This window comes from Leucoraja erinacea, chromosome 4 (genome assembly GCF_028641065.1).
Source record: "Leucoraja erinacea ecotype New England chromosome 4, Leri_hhj_1, whole genome shotgun sequence".
NCBI classification, from domain to species: domain Eukaryota; kingdom Metazoa; phylum Chordata; class Chondrichthyes; order Rajiformes; family Rajidae; genus Leucoraja; species Leucoraja erinaceus.
Window position 1 is genome coordinate 9,604,475 of NC_073380.1, and position 18,267 is coordinate 9,622,741.

Sequence of the window (18,267 nt, forward strand, 5' to 3'; positions counted from 1 at the left end):
CCCAGGCAAGGGATCGACTCTGATGTGAAGTCCACGCCCCACGGTGGGGCTCAAAGTCAGTACCGAGCAAGGCCTCCAGCTCCATGATGTTAGGCCGCAGAGCGACCGGGGATACGATCCGGAAAACAATCGCATCTCCGGCAAGGTAAGAGATTGATAAAATGTTTCTCCCGACCCCCTCCCCACCCTCCAACATAAAACAAACCAGGGAACACTAACACATACTTTTTAAACACGCTAAAAATAACAAAAAAAAGACGAAAAGACAGACAGTCTCTAGGCGAGGCTGCTATCGAGGCACCATCCCGTTCCCCATGTTCTACTGGATCCAGATCATGTACATGTGCCTCGCTATCCTCTGAGGTTTTTCATAAGTTCATGTTCATAAGTGATCAAGCTCTGCTCTGTCAAGGATGGGAGGTTGAGGAGGGCATCGTGAGGGTGACAGAGCCATCTTACCACAGCAAATAGCAATCTCTCACACGTCAGACACCAATGTTTCAGCAACCGATAGTCCGCCTACCCCTGTAATCTGGACAAAATTACATGAGCTCAATTAAAAATGCCTGAGTGGTAACATTGCGAGTGGCAAGTGTTCTTTCCGGTCTCGCCAATGAACAGGAGGCCACATGGGGAACACCGGATGTGGTAGATGAGGTGTGAAGGAAGAAACTGCAGATGCTGGTTTAAACCGAATATAGACACAAAAAGCTGGAGTAACTCAGCGGGTCAGAAGTGTCCCGACCCGAAACGTCACCTATCCCTTTTCTCCAGAGATGCTGCCTGTTATTTCATTGCTGGTACATGTTACAATTAATGTTAACTCTTGATAGACACAAAGTGTTGTGGCAACTTAGTGGGTCAGGCAGCATGTCTGGAGAAAAGAAATAGGTGACTTTTCGGTTGTTCCGAGGAGGTGTTCTCCAGGGATGCTGCCAATGTTATTCTAGTGCTTTGTGTCCTTTTAGGCAGCGCCTGCAGTTTTCTGTTTCTAACTATTTTGCGTTTATGTTTGTGTTGATCTGATATAATAATAACCCAATTTATTCCAGACATTAGAAAGCTGTACTTTGACATAAAACTTCCAAAACCTAATAAATTGATCTGGATGAAGTGTTTTGAGAAAACACACCCACCTACAATAGATTTATATAGTCAGAACATTCCATAAAGTGGGAGCATAAATATTGCCATGCAATATCTACAGTCATGAGGTCCTTCAGGAAGCAGCTCTCACCTCAGTCCTATGTACCATTTGCCATTTTCCATCAGGAGACTGCTTACAAAATTCCAGATAAGGATCAGATTTTCCCCAAAAATCCTAGAACCACAAAATAAAAGCAATACGAGGCATTTTAATTCCAGATCTAAAAGTTAACACTGTAAATTATATATTTTGAATATTCTAACATTATCTAACGTTTAAAATCATCTAACATCTTTTAAAGGGTGAATATTACCTTTTTATCTAGCTTGCGAGCTTGAACTTCAAAGTTAACCACTCGATTATCTTTTACTTCTTCTGCAAAAATCTACAGTAGACAAAGACAAGAACATTTACTAAAAAGTGACATTTATCTTTTATCCATCTGCTTCTGCAAAATCCATTAATGACGCTTTGGCGCCAGGGTGACTGCATTTGAGTGAATTTGGGAAATCTACTGCTCGGCAAACATCTATGCTACCCATTCATTGATTACATGTAGCAATGTTGCAAAATGTTGAGACTTTAAAAATCAGGTCTGCAATTTACCCATCAGATAAAGCATAAAAAGAAGTTCAATTTGACACCTAATTCACTTTCATATCTTCAGTATTAAAAAAGTTATGGCCATTTTCATACTCGGAAATTAGCATCTTGTTCCCTATTGCTTTTCCATTGACTTAACTCAAAAGCTGTGATCAAGGACAGTCAAAAGCCCATAACTTTCTTAAAAATTATGAGAACTGAATGAAATTTTCAGTTATTATAGATTGAAGCATTCTGAAACAAATGTGAAACAATCTTACTTGGATGACCTGAAATTAAAGCATATAATTAGTTAGTTACCTAATTGTAGCTAATTACAAAATTCAATTACTAGATCTAAACATCTATCAATTTCTTAAGAAAAGGTTAACATTTTTAAATAGCCTAAGTGTCCAAATAACATTCACACAAGAATTCACAATATAACATGATTTTTAAATCTCATTGTCATGAATTTCTAGGCCAAATGGAAGGAATTTAGTGTTTAATTCCTGTAAATTAATGGCCATTTAAATCATCTTGCGAATGGGATTTTGTGGAACGCGATCGTTTGGAACGTTGCGGTTGCGGTGAATTTAAACCCCATGTCGGCAGGAAAAATACTGCCGGTTCAGATGGGCTCCAAGGCACCTTCTCGCAACTTGAAATTTTGATTAAAGGCATCCTAAGAAGCACTTTTTATTGTAAAAATAAACGGCGTTCCTTGCCTTGTCCCCTACGTGAGATCCGTCCCGTTGTAGCCGTTCACGGCTTTAGAAGATTATTTTTTAATTTACTCTAGCAATTAAATTATCCAGCGCAGTTTAAAAATAACTCCAGAGAATGAACGTCAACTAAACATCTGACGAACATCGATTTCAACAGCCTGGAGAAAACAGCATTTTAAACCCGCCCCCCTCTCAAAGGCGCCAAAGTTGCGCACACGGGCAGTGACAGAACTGCAGCGCCACTGAAGGTAAGTATTGTAACTTACCTATTGCATGGGAGACAAATACAGGCATGACCCTCACATTGCTCTCCTAGCTCCCAGATAAATCACTTTTATTCAGCTCTTCCAGTATACATTTCTGTCCGTGTAATGTCCCTCTTATGAGTGGCACAGTTGCGCAGAGGTAGAGTTGTTGCCTTACAGCACCAGAGACCTATGTTCGATCCCGACAATGGGTACTGTCTGTACAAAGTTTGTACGTTCTCCCTGTGACCACGTGGGTTGCTCCGGTTTTCTCCCACATCCCAAAGACAGGCGGGTTTGTGGGTCAATTGGCTTCTCAAAATCGTCCCTTGGGTGTAGGGTATAAACTAGGTGGGCTCAAGGGCCCGTTTCCACACTGTATCATCTGAATAAGGGGCTCGACCTGAAACATCACCTGTTCCTTATCTCCAGAGATGTTGCCTGACCCGCTGAGTTATTCCAGCGTTTTGGGTCTATCTTAGGTGTAAACCAGCATCTGCGATTCCTTCCTATTCATCATTGAATAATTTGTTGTTGCCTTTTGTTGTTGTTGTCTAACATGTTGACAGAATTGGTCGGCCAACGCATTACAGAGTGCATCGTGCCGTCGTTTCCGGGGATCGCCACAAGGTGGCTTGATGGATCTCGGATTCGAATGGTGGTGAATTTAATTACTGACGCCTGCTTTTGTTGAGAGGCGTCTCTTGAGATATGTAAAGTGTTCCACATTTTAAAGTGTTTTGCCATGGGCCTTCATTGACTGGAGCAGATTGGCGGGGGTCATTAATTTTTTTGCATGTTAAGCGCTTGGTCCATTTTCTGTTAAGTACTTCAGCGAACAAGTAGACAACAACTTGGAGCTCAGCTTCCAAAGGCACACATGAACACATATACTTGATGACTTAAGCTAGTTTCGAAAGGCCCTGTCCCACTTACGTGTCCTTGGCACGCGACCTCGTCGTCGCTTTGAGGTGCATGGGCATAATGTGGCCGTACGGGGCAGGTCCCACTGAGAAACGCGGAGCGGTATGGAGTTGTGAGCGGTATCGCGGGGCGCTCCGAACTTTTGTAGCGAAACAAATCTTCGCACGCCACCGGCCTGTTGCGTAACTGACGGCCAAAGTGGGACAGGCCCAAGACCCTGGTGTGACGCAACATCTCACCTCCAACAGCAGCAGAAGTAGGCCAGCGATCGTCGAGCTCGGCCTGGAGCTCACGGCCGTTGCGGTCCGGATCCGCCCCCACTTCTACTCCCAGAGCGGGGCCAAGAAAAATTGAAGATAGACACAAAATGCAGGAGTAACTCAGCGGGACCGGCAGCATCTCTGAAGAGAAGGAATGGATGACGTTTCGGGACAAGACCCTTCTTTCAAACTGAAGAAGAGTCCCGACCCGAAACATCACCCATTGCTTCTCTCCAGAGATGCTGCCGGTCTCGCTGATTTACTCCAGCATTTTGTGTCCATCTTCAAATGACGTCATGTGCTCCAGACGGCTGTGCGGGCGCATGAAGTAGCGCGCGACCTTCGCGGGACCATTGAGCCTCAACGCGACCAAAAGGCCAAGAACACGCAAGTGGGACAGGGACTTTAGTGTCCAATAGATTAACAACAGCAGGAAACCTGAAGGAAATAACAAGCTCTTCAACAAAAAAAGATTGAGAAGATTATGAAGAGTTAGGGCAGCACGGTGACACAATGATACAGTTGCAGCCTTGCAGCGACAGAGACCTGGACTACGGGTGCTGTCTGCATGGGGTTTGTACATTCTGCTCGTGCACGGTTTTTCCCCGGGAGCTCCGGCTTCCTCCCAAATTCCAGGCTAATTGGCTTGGTAAAATTGTAAATTGTCCCTAGCGTGTGTAGGATAGTGTTTGTGTGCGGGGATCGCTGGTCGGCGCAGACTCGGTGGGCCAAAGGGCCTGTTTCTGCACTGTATCTCTAAAGTATTGGGGCAATAATGGGCTTGGCAACAGCCTGCATGGAGAAAGAGTCTACTGTGAACTTATAGGTTACAATCACAGATTGTACATGAGGATGATGAATTTCTTTGGGCAGCCACAGTTAGAGGTGCTTCATGGAGCCTCATATTTGAAGACATTGATGGTTTGAACAAGATTAAAAAAAGGCCAGCTATGGCCAGGGAGACTGGGGGGCAAATGAACCCCAAAATTAATGATGCCTGGTTCAAAGGGCATGGATAAGGCAGGTTGGGAGGGATATGGACCAAACACAGGCAGATGGGACTTTGTTCGCTCGTGTGTCAGATGATGTCCTGCCATCGCTTTGCCACAGCCAGTGCCACATCTGTGCCTCTGCGGAGATCATCCGCAGTGCATGCCTCACTGCCACAAGTCAGTAGGTGGGCCATTGTCTGTACCTCTCCGCAGTTGCACTTGTCAGAGTTCGCGAGGCCCCACTTCTTCAGGTTGAGTCCACAATGTCCCACTCCAGTGCGGAGGTGGTTTAGGGCTTTTCAGGTAGTACAAGGCAGGTGGTTTCCTGGTGCCATCTGTTGCTTGGTTTTGGTGCCTGGTACAGTTGGCCCTCGTTCCATGAAGCTGTTCCAACTCTTCAGGCATTTCTTGGCATGTTGGTGATTGTGCAAGGGGTTTGCGGGGGTCAGTTTCCGCATTGAAGAGTTCTACTGCAGCTGCCCGATCACGTCTTCGAGATGGTTCGTCGATGCCTGCCAGCTCGCACAGATGTTCAACCTTTGTCGGCTTCGGGCATCTGTGGTTTTCCTGCAGGCAGTGTTCAATGCAGAGTCCACCTTGCCTGCATGTTTAGAGCGGCTCCAGATGGGACTTGCATATTCTGCCACTGAGAAACAGAGCGCCAGGGCTGCAGTGCGGTTTGGTGATGGGTCACTTCCAAATGAGCTGTTTGCCAATTCAACATGTTGGCGATATGATAACGTGCAATTGAGGACCACACCTAGGTACTTCGGGGCTTTGCAGTGTTCCAATAGGACATAATTCCATCGCACCTGCAGTTGATGTTTTGCATCCCCGTTCCGGAGGTGAAAAGCTGCGCTTTGCGTTTTTATTGGGTTTGGGCGCAGGGAGTTCTGTTGGTAGTATGTTGTCATATTCTGCGGAGCAGCCTCTAGTACGGTCTCAATCTGGCTGAAGTCTGAGGATTGCGTTGCGATGCATAAATCATCACCATACAGAAACTACCTCGTTTTTGGGGTAATGGGTTGGTCATTGATGTATATTTTGAACAACATTGGGGCAAGGACACTGCCCCGTGGTAGGCCATTCTTTTGACAACGACGATGACAAAAGCCAACAGCAAGCTACAACAAAGAGAAAGGAAGGACGACAGCAGAGGAGACCCCACATCCCCAGATTGACCAGAGTCACGGATGGGCCTTTGTCAAGGCCGGCCCTCCCCGTCCTGTCGTGGAACTGTGAAGGCATATCCAGTACCAAGGAAAGATACACTAATGGTGAAGATAGTTTCAGAAGGAAAGTGGGATGTTCTCTGTCTACAGGAAACCCAAGGACCAAAACACCAACGACCAACAATAACAGGTATGCTACTTGTTGCAGAACGCAAACATGGCAAACATGGAAGTGTCGTCTCCATTAGACCAGATGGGACTAATATAGCTGGGACATGTCGGCAGGTGTGGGCAAGTTGGTCTGAAGGGCCTGTTTCCGCACTGTATCACTCTATGACTCTACGGTGGTGACTGCTGTTCCCTCCACATTTCCTGGACGTGACATGCGGTAAAAATATACAGTGGACTTTAGAGACAAATAGTTCTGAAAACCATATAATTAATGCCGCTGATCCTTCCACGGGACATTGCACTCTTCCTCAGATTTAATATTGTAATAGCCCTGTCCCACGGTACGAGTTCATTCAAGTGCTCTCCCGAGTTTTTAAAAAATCAAAGCTCGTGGTAAGTCACGGAGAATGAACGTAGCGGGTACGTCGGAGCTCGGGGACGTCTCTTAGCGGCTGGTAACGCTAACGGCAGGTACTCGGGAAGATTCGCGAACAGCAGGTAAGCACGGGAAGACTTGTGAAGACTTTTCAACATGTTGAAAAATGTCCACGAGAGCCCCGAGTACCGACAAGTGGCCATTATCGTAAATCTCCGAGTTCAAATCAGGGCAAACTCGGGAGAGCACTTGGAATTAACTCGTACCATGGGACAGGACTTTAACTAAATTGGACGCAGTTCAAAATCTTTGCGTTCTCCTCACTTGAATTATCTTTTATAGGTTGTTCTGCCAGAATGCGTGTTTCCATAACATGAATTGGATACAACACAATTGATGAATTAGGGAACACTATTTGTATTATGTGGGCAGAATTGGTTAAAACACAATTACAATCAGTCAATCAGTTTAGTTTATTGTCACATGTACTGAGGTACAGTGAAAAGCTTTGTTGCATGCTAACCAGTCAGCAGAAGGACAATACATGATTACAATCGGGTCATTTACAGTGTATAGATGCATAAGGTAATAACATTTAGTGCAAGGTAAAAGCCAGCAATTCCGATCAAGGATAATCCGAGATAGACAAAGATGCTGGAGAAACTCAGCAGATGAAGCAGCATCCATGAAGCGAAGGAATAGGTGACGTTTCGGGTCATAGAAACATAGAAACATAGAAATTAGGTGCAGGAGTAGGCCATTCGGCCCTTCGAGCCTGCACCGCCATTCAATATGATCGTGGCTGATCATCCAACGCAGTATCCCGTACCTGCCTTCTCTCCATACCCCCTGATCCCCTTAGCCACAAGGGCCACATCTAACTCCCTCTTAAATATAGCCAATGAACTGGCCTCAACTACCTTCTGTGGCAGAGAGTTTCAGAGATTCACCACTGGGTCGAGACCCTTCTTCAGACTGAGGAGGGTCACGACCCGAAACGTCACCTATTCCTTCGCTCCGTAGATGCTGCCTCACCCGCTGAGTTTCTCCAGCATTTGTGTCTACCTTCGATTTTTCCAGCATCTGCAGTTCATTCTTAAACCAGATAATCTGAGGGTCACCAAAGAGGTTGATAATAGTTAAGCACTGCTCTCTGGTTGTGGTAGGGTGATTCAGTTGCCAAATAAAGCTGGGAAGAAACAGTCCATGAATCTGGAGGTATGTGTTTCCACACTTCTATACCTTCTGTCTGATGGGAGAGGGGTGAAGAGGGAGTGGCCAGGGAAGAATTAAAAAATTGACATGCAAAAAATAAAAACGCCATGGGGAAAAAACAACAGTGTCGGGGATGAAAAAAGTTTCCATGTAACCTCCCTGCAGTAATCAGACACCACTGCCTCTTAAGAACACACTGTCAATTTCACCGCAGGTGGCCATTAAGATTGACAATGACTTCTCTTCACATTTGTGCAAAAAGAATCTATATAACACACAGCCTTCAGTATTTTTTGCTTGCAGGAATGCAAATAAACATATAGCTATTAAAAGACCTTTATCTTTGAAAATCCTGCAGGGAATAAAAAACCTTGTTATTGCGAGTCTAAAACTCTTCTGACCCTCTGTTCCCCATTGATGCAATTGTTTTTATAATATGATTTTCAAGAAAGCGAGGTTTTTTAAGAACATAACAATCATGTTATGGCTGAACTACCTGCATTTGATGTGTTTTTCTTGAACGTACAAATTTTGTTAGCAAATATAACTGAATTAATAAGATTGCAAATTGTTCATATATCTGACCTACGCCGGCTGGCACAGACACCCCAAGTGTCCTGAAACAACGTGGATACCTTCTCAAATATGTTAAGCAACCTGACCCTGAAATTTTTCAAGGAACCTGCCGATTTGAATGAAGAACATCAGCAGTACAACAGAGCATCATTAATTTTGGGGTTCATTTGCCCACAAGTCTCCAGCATTTAAAGATTTGAGTCTTACCGTGATTGTTCCTTTCCCTGCCGGCTTTCCATTGTGCAACACGAGGGGTCTGGTCAATTTCTTGCCGGAAACAATCTGTCAACAGTTTTCAAATTTGTATTAATGCATTGATTAAAGCATAGAATCCAAGCAAATCAGCGGAGGCGCAGAGGTAGGGACCCGGGTTCGACTCCAACAAAGGGTGCTGTCTGTACAGAGTTTGTACCTTCTCCCCATGACCTGCGTGGGTTTTCTCCGGGAGTGCATGTTTCCTCCCACACTCTAAAGGCGTACAAGTTTGTAGGTTAAATTTCTTCGGTAATTTTGTAAAATTATAGATAATAGGTGCAGGAGTAGACCATTTGCCCCTTTGAGCCAGCACCGCCATTCAATGTGATCATGGCTGATCATCCCCAATCAGTACCCCGTTCCTGCCTTCTCCCCATATCCCCTGAATCCGCTATTTTTAAGAGCCCTATCTAGCTCTCTCTTGAAAGTATCCAGAGAACCGGCCTCTACCACGCTCTGAGGCAGAGAATTCCACAGACTCATAGCTACCTTGTAAAAAAGTGTTTCCTCATCTCCGTTCTAAATGGCTTACCCCTTATTCTTAAACTGTGGCCCCTGGTTCTGGAATCCCCCAACATTAGTAACATGTTTCCTGCCTCTAGCATGTCCAATCCCTTAATAATGTTATATGTTTCAATAAGATTCCCTCTCATCCTTCTAAATTCCAGAGTATACAAGCCCAGCCGCTCCATTCTCTCAGCATATGGCAGTCCCGCCATCCTGCGAATTAACCTTGTGAAGCTACGCTGCACTCCATCAAAAACAAGAATGTCCTTCTGCGAGTTTGGAGACCAAAACTGCACACAATACTCCAGGTGTGGCCTCACTAGGGCCCTGTACAACTGCAGAAGGACCTCCTTGCTCCTATACTCAACTCCTCTTGTTATGAAGGCCAACATGCCATTCGCTTTCTTCACTGCCTGCTGTACCTGCACGCTTACTTTCATTGACTGATGAACATGGACCCCCAGATCCCGTTGTACTTCCCTAAAGTGTGTAGAATAGTGTTAGTGTGCAGGGATTACAGGTAAGTACAGACCCGGTGGTCTGAAGGGCCTGTTTCGGAACTGTATCTCTAAACTAAACTAACCTATGATCCAATATTCCTCAAAAGTGGATTTTCCTCAGATATGTATTGCAAGGATGCTGGCCTGACCCACTGAGTTATTCCAGCACTTTGTATCTTTTCTTGTAAACCAGCATTGACAGTTCCTTGTTTCTAAATGCACATGGATGCACTTGATATTCAGCCAATGCAAGACTCTAGATGCTCCTCTGGAGTAGTTTCAATACATCATACATCATCTAAAAAATTCAGTTTCAACATAAGAGGCAGATACATTGTCCCAGAACAGTGTGTTTAGTGCTACCGACTGCAAATGAGTTTTTTGAAATTCAAATTTCATGATAATTCCATTCGTCATTGACTTTGAAGATGTCAAAAGCAGAATCGTATTCTTTTTGGGGCATCAGTTCAGGTTCCTAAATACTTTATAATCATTCCTCTAAAAACATCACATATTCTGCACTATATGTTCACACGTCTGACTTATTTTCTAGTCAATGTCTTTTGAGGCTCTAACTTGATTACATTAACATGCGAGGATAAATAGAACAAAATTCTTAATGAAGAGCACATTGGAAGAATAACAGAATAGCAGCTATGCCACTTTCAATAGGCAGAAAAGGAACTTGCAGTAAAAATCCAAAAACATTAGCACATCTTGAAACTTCATTACAAAAGTAATTTTCATGTTCTCATGAAAGGCTAGTACATAATTGTAGCATGGTTTACTTTAATCCAAATGAAAATGAATAAAAGCAAACTTCAGATGCTGCTAACCTGAAATAAGAAGAGAGAAATCTAGAAACACCCAGCAGCAATACATAGAGGTACCTACTAGAGAAGGGGCAGTGCTGGACCTCCTGTTAGGAAATGAGACAGGTCAGGTGGCGGAGGAATGTGTTGGGGAGCATTCCGGGTCCAGTGATAACAATACCATTAGTTTCAATATAATTATGGAGAAGGTCAGAACTGGACCAAGGGTTGAGATTTTTGATTGGAGAAAGTCTAATTTTTACAGAATCTTTATGTCCCTGTTCGGTTGAAAGGAAAGAGTAATAATTGGAAAGAGCCATGGTTTTCAAGGGAAATTGGACACTTGGTTCGGAAAAAGAGAGATCTACAATAGTTATAGGCAGCATGGAGTAAATGAGGTGCTTGAGGAGTATAAAGAATGTAAAAAGAATCTTAAGAAAGAAATGAGAAAAGCTAAAAGATATGAGGTTGCTTTAGCAAGTAAGGTGAAAGTAAATCCAAAGGGTTTCTACAGCTATATTAATAGCAAAAGGATAACGAGGGATAAAATTGGTCCATTAGCGAGTCAGAGTGGACAGCTATCTGCAGAGCCAAAAGAGATGGGGGAGATATTGAACAATTTCTTTTCTTCGGTAATCACCAAGGAGAAGGATATTGAATTATGTGAGGTACGGAAAACAAGTAAAGTAGCTATGGAAACGATGAGGATCAAAGAAGAGGAAGTACTGACACTTTTGAAAAATATATAAGTGGATAAGTCTCCAGGTCCTGACAGGATATTCCCGAGGACATTGAGGGAAGTAGATAAACGGGGTATGACAGAAATATTTCAAATGTCATTACAAACGGGAATGGTGCCGTAGGATTGGCGTACTGTGCATGTTGTTCAATTGTTTAAAAAGGGGTCTAAGAGTAAACCTAGCAATTTTATCAACCTGTTAGTTTGACGTCATATGTGGGCAAATTAATGGAAAGAATACTTAGAGATAATATATATAATCATCTGGGTCTGATTAGGAACAGTCAACATGGATTTGTGCCTGGAAGGTCATGTTTGACTTATCTTCCTGAATTTTTTGGAGGTTATTCGGGAAATTGATGAGGATAAAGCAGTGGATGTTGTATATATGGACTTCAGTAAGGCCTTTGACAAGGTTCCACATGGAAGGTTGGTTAAGAAGGTTCAATTGTTGGGTATTAATAGTGGAGTAGCAAGATGGAATCAACAGTGGCTGAATGGGAGATACCAGAGAGTATTGGTGGAAAACTGTTTGTCAGGTTGGAGGCCGGTGACTAGTGGGGTGCCTCAGGGATCTGCGTTGGGTCCACTGTAGTTTGTCATATACATCACTGATCTGGATGATGGTGTGGTAAATTGGATTAGTAAGTATGCAGATGATACTAAGATAGGTGGTGTTGTGGATAATGAAGTAGATTTTCAAAGTCTACAGAGAGATTTAGGCCATTTGGAAGAGTGGGCTGAAAGATGGCAGATGGAGTTTAATGCTGATAAGTGTGACGTGCTACATCTTCGCAGGACAAATCAAAATAGATATAATACATGGTAAATGGTAGAGAATTGAGGAATGCAGTTGAACAGAGGGATCTAGGAATAACTGTGCAGTTTCCTGAAGGTGGAATCTCATGTAGATAGGGTGGTAAAGAAAGCTTTTGGTGTGCTGGCCTTTATAAATCAGAGCATTGAATATAGAAGTTGGGATGTAATGTTAAAATTGTACAAGGCATTGGTGAGGCCAATTCTGGAGTATAGTGTACAATTATGGTCGCCAAATTATAGGAAAGATGTCAACAAAATAGAGAGAGTACAGAGGAGATTTACTAGAATGTTGCCTGGGTTTCAGCACCTAAGTTACAGAGAAAGGTTGAACAAAATAGGTCTTTATTCTTTGGAGCGCAGAAGGTTAAGGGGGGACTTGATAGAGGTCTTTAAAATGATGAGAGGAATAGACAGAGTTGACGTGGATAAGCTTTTTCCATTGAGAGTAGGCAAGATTCAAACAAGGGGACATGATTTGAGAATTAAGGGACAAATGTTTAGGGGTAACATGAGGGGGAACTTCTTTACTCAGAGAGTGGTAGCTGTGTGGAATGAGCTTCCAGTGGAAGTGGTGGAGGCAGGTTTGATTTTATCATTTAAAAATAAATTGGATAGATATATGGACGGGAAAGGAATGGAGGGTTATGGTCTGAGTGCAGGTAGATGGGATTAGGTGAGAGTAAGTGTTCGGCACGGACTAGAAGGGCTGAGATGGCCTGTTTCCGTGCTGTAATTGTTATATGGTTATATGGTCAGGCAGTATCTTAAGAGGAAGAACCAGAATTTAGGTTCTGGTCCAAGGCCCTTCATCAATACGCAATGTAATTTAATCCATTTGGTTAGTCAGTAGTTTATGGGAAAAAATAACTAAATCATTGTATTTACCTGGCCCAGAGTACATTCAATTTCTCCGAGGAAGTCATCATCACCCAGATCAAATGTTTCATTATCAATATCATAGACTCCAAATTTCAGCTTCTGGACTTGTTCAAAGTAATAATCTAGCAGAAATTTCTTCGAAAATTTTGGATCAAGGCAGTTCTTAACCATTTCTGTGCGACCAATCTAGGAAAGAATAAAGTCAATGAACTTCCAGTGCAACAAAGTATTTGATCAATACTTACATTCAGAACAAAGGGTCTGAAATCCGACAGAGAGCAAAAAAAGCAGAAATTCTAAACCAGTTTAGACTTCTTTAAAAGGAAAATGCACCTATGCAACCTTAATGGGCCTGTCCCACTTAGGCAACTTTTTAGGTGACTGCGGGAGACTATGCAGTCGCCATATGTTCGTGGGCGGTTAACGGGGAGTCGCCTTCATGGTCGTGAGGAGGTGCCGCATTCCGGGAACTAGTCGCGGCCTCATTATGGTGGTCGCGAGTATGCGTGTACGCATGCGAGTGCGTGTGTGTGTATGTGTTCCACTCTGACAGTCGCCGCTCCAGTTGCAGGTTTTTAGGCCGAAAAAATCGCCAACGTGGGACAGGCCCATTAGTAACTCCAAACTTTCTTCCCCCACAATGGAAATGTCAAAGACCAGAGGGTAAATTTTTAAGGTGAGAGGCACAATGATTAAATATGTGCTGGATTTTTATTTTACACAGAGAGGGGTGGGTGCCTGGAATGTGTTGCGAAAGGTGGTAGTAGAAGCAGGTACGATAGTGGCATTTAAGAGGCTTTCAGATATGCACGTGGATAGGCAGGTAATGGAGGGACATGGATTACGTGCAGGCAGAGGAGATTAGTTTAACTTGGCATTGTGTTCGGCACGGACTTTGCGCGCCAAATGGCCTGTTCTTATGCTCTTCTATGTTCTGTGCCAGTCAGTAAATGTATCAAATCTCAGCCAGGTTCAAGGGTGAGATATTACAGCAGGATCTTGAATCAATGACAGCCTCAGTCATAGAATGCAGCTGTGTAAAACTATAAATCTCCAGAGATAAGCAGGAAGTTACTCGACTAAATCTCGAGATACAGCAGTAATTTCTATATTTCATGCATATTTCAATATATTTTCATTTCCAACCTGAAGCAAATAATCAATCTCCATGAGATCTACTATTTTATTCCGTTGTAGTGCAAAATGAATTGGCAGCAGTTTAAAGCTAAGACCACGTCATTTTTATGCAGTTAGCAATCCATATAAACATATTTTTTTATTGGGATGAATGCTAATAGTTCCCTTTCACTGAGAAAGATGTGCAGCCATATTCCTTACCTCAACCCATTGATTTCCACCAGTATTTAGAAGGAGTGCACAGAGTGGATCAGATTTAGAGAAAACATCTTTATCCAGTAGGTTTTCACAGGAGATGCTTAGTTCAACCTTACTCACACAGTCTGCCATCTGCAAACCTGCAAAAGAACATAATATGTGATGGTAGACGATAAATAAATATTATAAGCTTTATTAATATTCTTTGAAAGGTAAATGGCCACAAAGAGAACATGATAATTCCCATCACACCGAAAGGGAACTAAACCTAAAGGGAATTCAGTCGGAACAAGTGTTCCGACCTGAAACATCACCTCCACATTTTATCCAGAGATGCTGCCTTCACCCGCTGAGTTACTCCAGCATTTTGTGTCTATCGAAAGGGAACTAAAGTTGTCATGAAAACGACTTTGACAACTTCCAACACGTTTTTGGCTCAAGATTAAAAGCCAGAGTCTCATAACAATAAAATGTTCATTTCTATGAGAAAGAGACACTGAATGACTCTATGGGATAACTGACCACTTCTTGGATCTTTCAATGAAGGTAGACAGTTATTTTCAGTCTGAAGAAGGGTTTTGGCCTGAAACGTTGCCTATTTCCTTCGCTCTATAGATGCTGCTGCACCCGCTGAGTTTCTCCAGCATTTTTGTGTACCTTCCAGTTATTTTCAGTTCATCTTCACCAAATTTTCTCATCTGAAGAAAAATGTGTTTCAAGATTAAGTCTGCAAACTAAATGCAAAACCAATGCTCCATCAGGTAGCAGCGAGCACTGTCCTTCTACATGCATCTGAGATGTGGACAACCTACACCTACTGTAATGAGGTGACACAAACACATATAAAGATATAGCACATGTTTATTAAATCTACTTACAGCAAGGATCTGCAGACATTACATTTCCTAGCAGCTACTCATACTAACTAGCGTAAGCAGGCTCTTGATAATATGAGGAATCACTACTAACAAGTACTATAATTGGCTAGTATAGAAGGCACAGCAACGACTGTTCTTCCTGAGGACATTAAAAAAGACTGGTCTGCCCCAACAGCTGCTGACAACCTTCTACCGCTGCACCACAGAGAGCATATTAACGTATGGCATCTCTGTGTGGTATCTCAGCTGCACGGAGGCGGAGAGGAGAGCTCTTCAGCGCATCGTCCACAGAGCGCAGAGGATTATTGGGACACAGCTACCAGCCTTGGAGGGCATCTACCACACACAGTACCTCAGGAAGGCCGTCAGCATCCATAAAGACTCCTCACACCCTTGTAATGTACTGTTCGAACTACTTCCCTCCGGCAGATGTTAGAAAGCCTTCTACGCCCGAACCTCCAGACTCAGGAACAGCTTCATTCCCAGAGCTATAGCGGTTCTGAACCGGCCCTGCTGAGTGCCCCCCATCCCCCCTGGACTGTCTCCCTCGGATGGTCACGTCGCACAGACACATCTGCACTTTAGTCTGTGAATGGTTCTGACTGTTTTACTGTTCTTTTTACAATCCATGTTCTCGGGATATCTATATCTAAATCCAAATTTTATTAGTTATTTATGTTATGACATCGGTTGGAAGCTGCATTCCAAATCTCGTTGCGCTTATGTGCAATGACAATAAAAGATATTATTATTATTATTATTATGACGATGAGAGCCAATCTACATCTTTCCTGTAGAAACAAAAGAAGCATCAGTGGCTGAGCAATATAGGTGGAATGTTAATAGCACATTTGGGAAAGTTTGTAAAATTACACAAATTCACCGTATATAATAGGTGGCCTGCAAACCCGTCCGGCGCGTGTGCGGTACGAGTCCGCCTCGCCACCTTTCACCAGAGAAAATACCGGGGAGGGAATTAGGTAAACGACCAGCGACCCGACAGGCCAGGAGGGTGATGACATAGGTGAGCTGGTCGCCAAACTCTACGGGGAGGCTGCGTTGGAAACATTAGTAGCCAATCTACACCTACCGTTTCAAGGCTCGGAGAAATTATGTTTACCGTCTCTGAAACAACCTCTGAATTCTTTCCAATCTTTCCTCATATGGTGGTCCTGCCATCCCAGGGGTTAGGCTGCGCGACTCTCGTCAGCAGCGGCCTCTGCAGCCCGTCTGCGTTTTTATTATTTTTGTCTATGTTTTTATGTAGTTTTTGTTATTTTTTGTTGGAGGGTGTGTGTGGGGGGGGGTGGGGTGTGAGGGAGGGGGTAACTTTTAATCTCTCCCTGCACGGGAGACCCGACCTTTTCTTTGTCGGGTCTCCGTTGTAGTTGGGGCTGCAACGTGGAGCGGCCTCCAACAGGAAGACCGGGGGCTCTGGTGCCGACTACTCACCTCACCGTCGCGGAGCTGGCCGAGTCCGGAGCGGGTGGAGCGGTGTTGGAGCGCTGCTGCGGCCCGACCTCTGGGGATTCGGAGGCTGCTACTGCGGATCTGGCGGACGGCGGCACCGGGAGCCCGCGGTCCCTGGAGGGAGACCGCTTTTCAGGGCTCCCGCAACGGTGACTTCTCCCGCCCGAGTTGCGGGGTCGAAGAGCTCCTGGAGCGGGGCCTGACATCACCGCCCCGCGAGGCTTGGAATGGCCGCGGGACTCTGCGAGCGCACACCGGGGGCTCTAACATCAAGACCCGGTGTGCGACCTTGCATCACCCGGCGTGGCTTTAATGGCCGGGGGACAATCGCCATCGCCAGCCGGGGGCTTTGACTTTGACTCTGACATCGGGGGGGGGGGGGGGGGTGGGGGGGGAGGAGAGTGCAGTGGAGAGATACGTTTTTTGGCCTTCCATCACAGCAATGTGATGGATGTTTATGTAAATTATGTTGTGTCTTGGGTCTATTTGTTTGTAATGTATGGCTGCAGAAACGTCATTTCGTTTGGACCTCAAGGGGTCCAAATGACAAATAAATTGAATCTTGAATCTCTTGAACCTTGATAACCTATGCTGCACTGCCTCATTTGTGAGGAAGGACGTCCTTGCTATTGAGGCAGTGTAGGTTCAAGAGGTTAATCTCCGGAATTGCAGGACTGTCCTATGAGAAAAGATTGAAAGGACTGGGCTTGTATTCGCTGGAATTTAGAAGGATGAGCAGGGATCTTATAGAAACGTATAACATTATAAAAGGACTGGACAAGCTGGATGCAGGAAAAATGTTCCCAATGTTGGGGGAGTCCAGAACTAGGGGCCACAGTCTAAGAATAAATGGGAGGCCATTTAAAACTAAGATGACAAAAAAAACGTTTTCACCCAGAGAGTTGTGAATTTGTGGCATTCTCTGCAGAAGGCAGTAGAAGCCAATTCACTGGATGAATTTAAAAGAGAGTTAGAGCTCTTGGGGCTAGCGGAATCAAGGGATATGGGGAGGCACGGGTTACTGATTGTGGATGATCAGCCATGATCGCAATGAATGGCGGTGCAGGCTCCAAGGGCCAAATGGCCTCCTCCTGCACCTATTTTTTTTAATGTTTCTATGTTTCACTTTTAGGATAATTAAACTAATGTCACAATTCCCCAGCATTGCGATTCTAATTTCACTCTGCCAGATCCATTGATTGGGTGACATTATTCACATGCCAGCCACTTCACTTCAACAGTAGACGCTCTGTTCTGAGTTCTGTCATCAGAAAATATTACAGGTGACCAGAGAGAAAACCTCCTTGACAACAGAAAATGCACCAGTCCATCCATTGGACAGGTATATGCATAGGAAAGGTTTAGACTGATGTGGGCCAAACTTGGCACGGTGAGATTAGCGTGGATGGGGCATCTTGGTCGGCATGGGCAAGTCGGGCCGAAAGGCCTGTTTCCGTGCGATATAGCTCTATGACTCTGACCGACTCCTATGTGTCCATGGCACACATGTGCTTGAGGTGGAAAGAAAGAGCATTCAGGTTGGCACCGAGAGTCCCAGAGTGCGCACTTCAGGAGTCTAAAGACTTTTGAACACTGCTGCCACAGTGAAAAAAGCACAGCAGAGACTGTACTTCATCAGGCTGCTCAGAAAAGCTGGTCTGCACTGTTGCCCTCTCACCCAGGTC

The 18,267-nt window shown here is 44.3% G+C and overlaps 1 protein-coding gene across 2 annotated transcripts in view; it reads right to left on the minus strand.

The window, feature by feature from the left end:
* LOC129696139 (copine-3-like) overlaps positions 1-18,267 on the minus strand; it is a 74,699-nt gene that overhangs the window by 34,584 nt on the left and 21,848 nt on the right. For both annotated transcript variants that reach the window (XM_055633645.1, XM_055633643.1), the window contains 5 exons: positions 14,238-14,374; positions 12,906-13,085; positions 8,596-8,670; positions 1,461-1,532; positions 1,238-1,321 (listed from right to left, as the gene is read on the minus strand). In XM_055633645.1, the coding sequence (XP_055489620.1) occupies positions 1,238-1,321; positions 1,461-1,532; positions 8,596-8,670; positions 12,906-13,085; positions 14,238-14,366 (540 nt within the window). In that variant the 5' untranslated portion in view covers positions 14,367-14,374. The remainder of the gene's footprint in view (positions 1-1,237; positions 1,322-1,460; positions 1,533-8,595; positions 8,671-12,905; positions 13,086-14,237; positions 14,375-18,267) is intronic.